This window comes from Ctenocephalides felis, unplaced genomic scaffold, assembly GCF_003426905.1.
Source record: "Ctenocephalides felis isolate EL2017-DRISC unplaced genomic scaffold, ASM342690v1 CF-g0.4_SCAFFOLD_01492, whole genome shotgun sequence".
In the NCBI taxonomy this organism is placed as follows: domain Eukaryota; kingdom Metazoa; phylum Arthropoda; class Insecta; order Siphonaptera; family Pulicidae; genus Ctenocephalides; species Ctenocephalides felis.
In genome coordinates this window covers 41,064,386-41,073,924 of record NW_020537646.1, presented here as the reverse complement: position 1 = coordinate 41,073,924, position 9,539 = coordinate 41,064,386, and the positions used below count along the sequence as shown (strand labels likewise).

Here is a 9,539-nt window from a genome sequence, read left to right as displayed (position 1 = left end):
AGACCAGAATATGTCGGAGCTAAAGTCGATAACAAACATTGGTGATCACATCTTCTCCTGGATAGCCTATAGACCGCAGAACAGAGCGCTGCAGTGCCACAAATGCCTCAATTTTGGCCATACCTCTTACACCTGCGACTTAAATTACATGTGTATAAAGTGCCTCAATGTGCACGCGCCAGGCGCTTGCCAATAACTACCTCATGAGGCACCAATGTGTGTCAATTGCAAAAGCGAACACCCGGCAAATTACTCCAAATGCAGCGCTCTTATTAAGTACAAGTAGAAGAAGGAAAGTGACGCTCTCAAGAGTAGACAAGCGTATAGGCCAGCACCAACACCAGTGCCGCTGACGAGGAGCTTCTCGTCAGCTGTAAACGCTACCAACAATGGTCACAACTAGGGCTTCCAATACCGTACAAAAATCTGAATACCGGTATTCGATATTTGAAAAATGGAATTCCGGGATCCCGGTTTTAATACCGGTATTGTCGATGAAAAATTAAATAGTTATATTTTTTCTTACTTCAGTTGTTATATTGACATATTAACAAATAATATATGAAATCTAACAAATATTGTCCTGAAATGAGTACATATTATTTATTTATTACATAAGGAGTAGAAGTAGATAGAAACAAAAAACGTGTCAGTAAAAAATATATATTTTTCTATGTTACATTTTACATCCTACATTTAAAATAAGAATTTATTATTTAATAATACATTTAAGAAAAGAATAAATTATAATTCATGGCTAATGTTTTGCTTAATAAAATATGATTTTAAGAAACATAAACAATCAATTGTTTGATCATCAGGCGAGGACCGAATTTTATTACAAATATAACCAGCCGCCGAAAAAGCTCTTTCCGATTCTACACTTGTTGGTACAATTGTAATTAAGAAATTATACATATTTTGTAGGTTCGTTCCTTTTATTCCTCTTTCTTCAAAAAAAGTAATTTCATCTTTTATTTTTTGTTCTAGACTTGTAGTTTTTTTTAACACACACACACACGGGTGAAGTATTTATTTTAATATTTTTTAATTACACACTAACTTAATTAACTTTGGTTTATATACTCACTTATAAATATCATAAGTTCAAATTAAACACAATATTCACACAATATTAAACACACTATTCTTCATATAAACATTTATTTTCCCGCAACATTAGATGTTATCTACACGAAATTTACATAACTGCCTACTTAAAGTTACATTTCGGCTTTATATAACATTTTATTTAGTTTAAGGGAATTCCCTTGATTTTGAATATGATCAATAGAATTTCTTTATATGTGTGAGTGCAAGTCAAGTTATTACCCGTTCGGATTTCTCGGGAATTACTGCGATGTGTGCAATTCATCGATAAAAGATTATTCTTATGTTGAATGCAATACAATTGAGAATATGATTCATTACGTGGTGTGTTTCTACTATATTAGTTATTAATATTAACTAATTAAGCGTTGAGCCATAACAATACACTTCACAAATTCTCAATATGTTGTCAGCGACACGCAATTTAAACAACTGCCGTTCTTACTTATGTAAAATGATTTATATATAATAAATAAAGAATTATATCTCATCGATTGTATATTATATTTAAAATTCATTGATAGCGAATTCGATATAGGAACGAGGCATGTGAACGCATAATAACTTTTGTAAATGAACCCTTTTATTAGCTGGCTGTCACACATAATATATAAACAATCGCTTTATCTTGCCGACACCGCTTGCCGATGTGTCACACTCAGCTGAGTCAAGCTGAGTCGACAATACACAATACATAGTTTGGAAACTAAAACTTGATATGTGTTTTGCGTAAGTTGAATTTTTGATAGAATACTGGTAATACCGTAATACCGGAATTATTTGCATCAATACCGGTATTGAATACCGGACAAAAATCGTCCGGGAACCCGGTATTCGGGATTACGGAATCCCGGTATTGTAAGCCCTAGTCACAACGTCAGAACTGAGTATCCTCAACTCCCTATCTCATCGTGACCATACAGAGCAATGATCCAGTCTTCACGAACAATGGTCTAGCCTGCACCATCATCATCACAGATCCGGACTGCACTATTGCAATCACCAACCCGGCCTGGCTGCAGTCAGCCCGATCCAGATTTCAATACACTTTTTGCTGCTATGGGCGAGATCAGGATGCTGTTTGCTGATCCACAGGTAAAACAAATTTTCAGTGAGCTTTACAAACTGACAAAATCACTAAACACCAACATGACATATAACGAGAAATACACAACAATACTTAACTTTTTAACAGCATCTCCATAAATCAAACGCGCGACTTACACATAATGGACTTTAACTCCAACGAACTTAAAAACAACGTTGACGAACTGAGACAGACGATAACAAAGTACGAGCCATATACAAATCATCACGATCACCTACGCTACTGACTACAAAGCTACAGACTACATAACCAAGCTAACAAAATATACTGACAAATGGCAGATCAGAATCAATCCGCAAAAGACTTAGGCAATTTTATTTACAAAGAGCCGAAATGCCACGACTAGACTGACTGACTTGGACAAAATTAAAGTATTGGACTGTGAACCCTGGACCATAGACTCAGCTTCACAAAACATATCAATACGAAAATTGTACAGGCTTACGGGATGTTGAATCTACTGAGACCTCTCTTGAACCACAACAGCCCGCTAAGCGTGAAGAACAAGCGGGCACTTTACTTGACACTTGTACAACCGTTACTGACATACGCCGCTCCAGCATGGAACGCAACAACTAAAACTAACTTACGGAAACTACAGACATTACAAAATAAGACACTACGACTAGTATTTAACAAAATAAGGGCCCACTGACTAGACATTACTACTCTTCAAAATACATACACAAACAGACTGACGTACCGACAATACTCGACTATATAAAAAGGCTCACTGAAATTTTTTATCTAAAATGTGGGGATCATCCTAATACTAACATCGCGGGCCTCGGCCAATATACTAGAGACGTAATTTGGTATGGCAATCACGCCATGCCAAACTATATACTGATCGACCCATAGCGGCAAATGATACTTGGCTCGACACAGATTTTCCTTCAGTGCGAATAAATCTATTATTTTGTTTTTCTTTTTTTGTGTAATTATGTATTATTATAAATAGTGCTACGTGATTTTTTTTTTGAGGATGATCATTATTTCCACTTTTTTGTCACACAATTATGAACTTATTTTTATATTAATTCAGAATTAATTATTGTTTGCAAAATCATATCCAATGATGGATATATGATTTATCTTTTGTAAAATTGCTTTATTCACGTATGTGTAAATAAATTGCTCAAAGAGATGTATTTATTGATATACTTTTAATCATAGCTGGGCATTAACTCGTTAATCCGTTAATCGTTAATTAACGAAGTTAACATTTTGATTAACGGATTAACTCTTAAGTTAACTTTTGAAAATGTTAACGGACACGTTAACTTCCGTTAAAATGCCAGAAGTCCGTTAATCGTTAATCCAATGCCCAGGACCGTGCCTGGCCAGCGTGCAGTGCGTGCACCGCACGCAGGCGGCCGCCTTTTGAGACGGCCGAGGGGCGGCCAAATGAAAAAAAGAACAAATTCAAAGACGGCCATAACAAAAAATGGTCGAAATAAATAGCTGTTGCATTAAAAGTCTACTGAATTAAAAGGCGGCCAAATTAAAAGACTGTTGGATTAAGAGGCGGCCAAGCTCAAAGTCCGCTGAACTCATTCGCTGCCGTAAAGTCCGCTGTATATATCTAAAAGACCAAAATTACGTACTAAAAATCAGCCAAAGGCGGCCCTATTGAATGCGACTCTGTTTCTAAATAATTTATAAGTTATAAACTTGGTGTAAGTGGCAACTTTGCCTAAATCAAGTTGCATGAAGTATCCAACATGTGTTAATAATCGACTTAACAATGAAAATATATTAATTCATGAGTACATTGAATTGTGAAAAACTATTGCAGATTATTCAATTTTGTACAAATTTTCTAAAAATATTAGTTATGTTTTATAAATAGTTTAAAAATTACATATTATCAAACAAGAAACAAACTGTAGTAAATTAAAAACAAGATCCAAATTTCCAAAGCAATTTGTTAATCAATAACTTAAAAACGACTCGTCGATTATTGACAAAATTTAATCAGCAAGATTCTCAAATGGAAAACGTTTGTAATGGTTTTTGAATTTTTAAAATCAATTCACTAATTAAAAATTTGAGACTTTTTTGAAAATTCTAAAGGCAAAACTAAGCAGCACGAGTGCTTATCAAATTTACGAATTTTGACGATTTTTCAAATGAGATTGTGCATTTTTGAGAAAAGGTCCACTAAAGATGAAATTTTGACTCACGTAAAAAAGCGCCGCTCATTTTTGCAATCTTTGATAGTACAGATTTTAAAAATTAAAATGACTTAATGTGGGTTTAAATATTTAGTTATCTTAAAGACCATGATGACTATCGCCAAAAAAGTTTTATAAATATCATCGTAAAGCAATATTCACCAATTAAACACGAAGAAACGAACCGACCGATCTCTTAGAAGTAATCAGCACGATTCCTAAATGATATCTTTCAAACAGTTCCTGAATTTTTAAAATCGATGCAGAATTTTTGGCTAAAACGTTAATAAATTTTATATTTTTCTGTTGATTAGAAACAGCTTGGCCGATCGTCGCACAAAACTGACAGGCGCTAGTCATTATCTAGTAACATCAAATGACTTTTAAACTTTTGAATTGGATTTAACCGTTTTTGAGAAAACGTCGCCGAAAATTCAAAAATCGGCTTTCAAACGATTCAGAATGACTTAAAATGTCGAGAAAACTTGAAAATTACAAGACGATTTTTTTCGTGAGAACAACATATTGGATATTTTCCTATTATGCTATTTTTAAGGGCGGCCATTTATATGCTCGCACGCAGGCGGCCACATACCCAGGCACGGCCCTGCCAATTATTACTATTTACCGCACGGCACAGCTTTAGCCAATGCCTTATTAAATGACATAGAGAAAAGATTTGGACCAACAATGCTGCATTCTTCGGGGAACAGATATTCATGACCAATTTTGATCTAAAATCCGGTTCGAAGGACCAATTATGGTGAGGATCACTTTGATTAATTTGATATTGAGTGGACTGTAAATTATAAATATTTCATCACCATAAGAAGATGTGAATAAAACCACTATTTAATTTATGACATATATTGAACTACGCTCTACAACCTTCTTCTCTTATTACATTTGCTAGACTCGCTTATTATTATATGTTACAGGTCATAGCTGGGCATTAACTCGTTAATCCGTTAATCGTTAATTAACGAAGTTAACATTTTGATTAACGGATTAACTTTTAAGTTAACTTTTAAAAATGTTAACGGACACGTTAACTTTCGTTAAAATGCGAGAAGTCCGTTAATCGTTAATCCAATGCCTACTATTTACCGCACGGCACAGCTTTAGCCAATGCCTTATTAAATGGCATAGAGAAAAGATTTGGACCACTCCTGAATGATGAACAGTGCCAACTTGCCGCGGCATTTCACCCAAAGTTTCGGTTAATGTGGCTGGAAACGTATGACAGCAGTAGAGAGGAATGCAGTAAGAAAATGCACGGAAAAAAAGGTAGAAGATGCCTTATGGCAAGAAGCAGCAAAAAATTCGAAGGACTGAGATAGTTTAAGTGGCTCGATGACGAGAAGGAAGACTTTTTCAATTCTGTCACTCAGTCTATAGAAAAACCAAAGAGCTACAAACTCTTTAAGGAACTAGCTGTAAGTGGAATTCTGTCTTAAGGCAATTAAGGCGTTGTGCCTTAAGGCAAATTGCTGGTACTTTCCGTACCTAAAATTATTATTTTTTAAAAACGATTGACATTTTTGAAAAAAATTTACTTCGAAAAAATAAGATTTTTGAGAAACTATAAACTATTGGACAAAAAATTAATTTTTTTTGAAAAAAAAAATGTTTTCTTTATTTTGACATATTTTGGAAGATCTGAACTTTTTTTCAAAGCAATTTTACTGCTTTAGGACTGCATAGAGACATAATATAAAGCGCCGCGTCGCTGTCTAAAGGATAAACATTGGTTCGGAACCCATAGGAATGTAAATAAAATTTATACTTATTGTTAAAATCTCTATAAAATATCTAATAATTTGATGTGCATATGTCTAATGATCATTTTGACCGCCAAATGGCATTTTTTTTACTTTTTTCATTAGATCTCCGAAACCGCTAGACCTGCCTTCATGAAAAATTGATCAGTTCTTCATAATTGTCAATACAAGTAAAATGTTTTTTGAATTATTCAAATTGGACGCTCCGTTCTCTTAAAAACTGAGTTACCGTTTTTGGGTCAATTTTGCCCCATATCTTCGGAACGGCTAGACCTGCCTTTGCCAAAAACTAATCAGCACGTCTTCTTATCAATACGAATCGAATGTTTTTTGAATTATTCAAATCGGTTGATCCGTGTTCCCGAAATCGTCGACGAAAATTTGTATCCGCACATACATACACACACGTACATACATACACACACATACACACACACACACACACATACATCCATTTTTTCTAAGGTATGCCAAATGTTCAGAAACCTCTGAAACGTAAAAATATATAAAAAATTTCATTTTTGATTTTTTTGCGATTACTATAACTTGCCCTACGAGAAGTTAATAAGTTTTTTAAGTTCACTAACGCAACGATATAAAAATGTAATTTTACACATATTAACGGATTAACGATTAACGTTAACTTGCGTTAATTCTTCCGAAATGTAACGCTTTAACGTTTAACGAAGTTAACTTTTTTTGTAGCGGATTAACGATTAACGAAGTTAACTATTTGATTAACGGTGCCCAGCTATGTTACAGGTATTTATACTCATATAATTGTACCCCCTACCCCGAAGGGTCCCGGTTAAATAAAAGCCCTGGTCAAATCTTGACCACAATTTATTAAATACAATACTGCTATACCCTCAAGTGCTGCAGTTGAACGTTTGTTTTCCACGGGTAAAGACATTTTGACACCAAAACGAGCCTCGCTTTCAGACGAGAACTTCAACATGTTAATGTTCATGAAGAGAAATATGCACCTAATACCCGACGCTTAACCCGTCGCGCGTTTCCTATTTTTCGCAAAAAAAACTCTTTCCCTTTATTTAGAAAACAATTCTTGTAAAAACAATATGCAATCATAAAAACAGAAAGTTGACCAATAGCGTTATTATCACGGTGTGTGCATAAAGCGCGTCGCGCCATTAAGGGGTTGAATTACACATTTGAATTATACAAGTATTTTGTTTTATTCATAACCTGTTAACTTCCAGGACCTAAACCAATAAGTTTTTCAAGTTCACTAATGCAACAATATAAAAATGTAATTTTACACATATTAACGGATTAACGATTAACGTTAACTTGCGTTAATTATTCCGAAATGTAACGCTTTAACGTTTAACGAAGCTAACTTTTTTTGTAGCGGATTAACGATTAACGAAGTTAACTTTTTGATTAACGGTACCCAGCTATGCTTTTAATGTATAAAAAACATTGAAATCTTAAGTTTTTTTTATATATAGTCACAAGCTTATACGGCGAATAAAAATAATCAATAATAATAATTATTCCACCTACAATAAAATGAAATTTTGAATAACAGAAAAAAATGTACAGATTTCGAATGATAATAATTTAAAAATAGTCCAAAGAGCCGCACTGGTAGGCAATGGAAAATAAAAATTTACAACTTTTCACGCACTGACAAATAATTTTTCTACATTATTTGTTATGAACAACATAGATAAGATCAGTGTTGATAGAATGACGTTAACATTTTTTTATATATTTTATATTTCCGACAAAAAGTGAGTTTGAAAAAAGGGGCCACTTTCACATGTTTTCACTGATATATCGGCAAAATGTTGAGATAGGGAGTTGAAAATTGATATATTGTATTAAATTTTTTCGAAAAGACCTATAAAATGGCGTCAAAATCATTTAAATACTAGGGTGGGGCCGATTCTTTGCTACACGCCCATACCCTTTAATGTTTCCATTTCTTTCAATTTAGCTATAATTTTAAACAATTCTGAAATCCCTACCATCTTTTCTTTTGCCAATTTTGATGTCATTTTCCTGTTTACCAATATTCCTTGGGATCTTGCTTTTACAGGCTTTTGGTGATCTCGATGAGGACTAGCGTTTATCAATTTTGCGCGACAATTAGCCAAGCCATTTCTTTGTAAATAGCAAAAGAAAAGTGAAAATTTGTTTGTCCAATTCTGCATCAATTTCGAAAGCCTTCGAACGATATTGGTTGGGAATCGACCTGATTAGTTTTTGGCCGGGCCGTTCTCTTGTAATAAAGTGTTAAAGAAACAATTTCTACGATTTTTATTATTATTTTTTTGACGGTAAAATTATATATTTCATCGACGTTTGCATAAAACGCCTGAACCGATTTCAGAAATTTAAAAGCCATTTGATGTATCTCGATGAGAACTATCGTTGTCTGTTTTGCGCGACCATCTGCCAAGCCGTTTTTTTGTAATTTGGAAAAAACTTTTCATCCACATTTAAGCTCATACTACCGAATCGATTTTAAAAATCAAAAACTATTCGAAAGATATTAGTTAGGAATGATACTGATTAGCTTTAGGTGAAACCTACCGAGCCGTTTTCTTGTAATTAACTGTTGGAAAAAAATTTTAAGACGCTTTTCATGGAATTTTTTTTTGTCGATATATATCATGGTTTTATAGAACTTACTGAAATATTACGGCGTTACGACAAGTAGTTTAATTTTAAAAATTAATCAGAGTTTGAGAAAATGAGTAGTTTTTTTTGACGTTTGTTAAAATTAAAATTAAACGATTTAATTGGTATAACGATAGAGTGTTTGTTCATTTTCAATGATGTGTGATAAATCCACTCGGAATACTTTTAATCACTAATAAATTAATTTATATTTTATTGATTCAGTCGATTATTTACACATACCGGGAAGTTCATGTAACTTACCTCAAGGCAAAATACTAATACCAACTAGTTCAAAATCAAATTCTTCCTCTCTAGATAATATAAAGATGTTATTTGTTCACCTTTTTTAAGCATTTTTCTTATTTTTTAAAAAAGTTATTCGCTTCTGAAGGTTTTTTCTTAGTTTTCAGTTTTGACAACACGTTCAGTTGCCTTTTTCTGCTCTTAAATCAAAAACTCCTGCGGATAGGGTTAGTGATTCGGTTCACAAGTTGGACTGCAATGATTGCAGTAGTTGTTATATTGGAGAAAGTTTTCAATATATACAAAAGAGTGTTAATCAACATGTATATAATTCTAGAAAACCAAATCAATTCAAACTATGTTCTTCTTCTGTTCGTCTTCAAATGTCCAATCTTACCATCGTGTATATCGAAAAAAAAACTGTGACCGTAGAAAGTTAGTTGTGTCGTTACTTATATCTCTTAAGGG

At 33.6% G+C, this 9,539-nt stretch overlaps 1 protein-coding gene across 1 annotated transcript in view; it reads left to right on the top strand.

Annotated features, from left to right (window-relative positions):
* Nucleotides 1-8,707: 8,707 nt before the first annotated feature.
* The window catches only part of LOC113371246, a 4,860-nt gene continuing 4,028 nt past the window's right edge, over nucleotides 8,708-9,539 (top strand). The window contains exon 1 of the mRNA XM_026611881.1: nucleotides 8,708-8,727. Within this exon, the coding sequence (XP_026467666.1) occupies nucleotides 8,708-8,727 (20 nt within the window). The remainder of the gene's footprint in view (nucleotides 8,728-9,539) is intronic.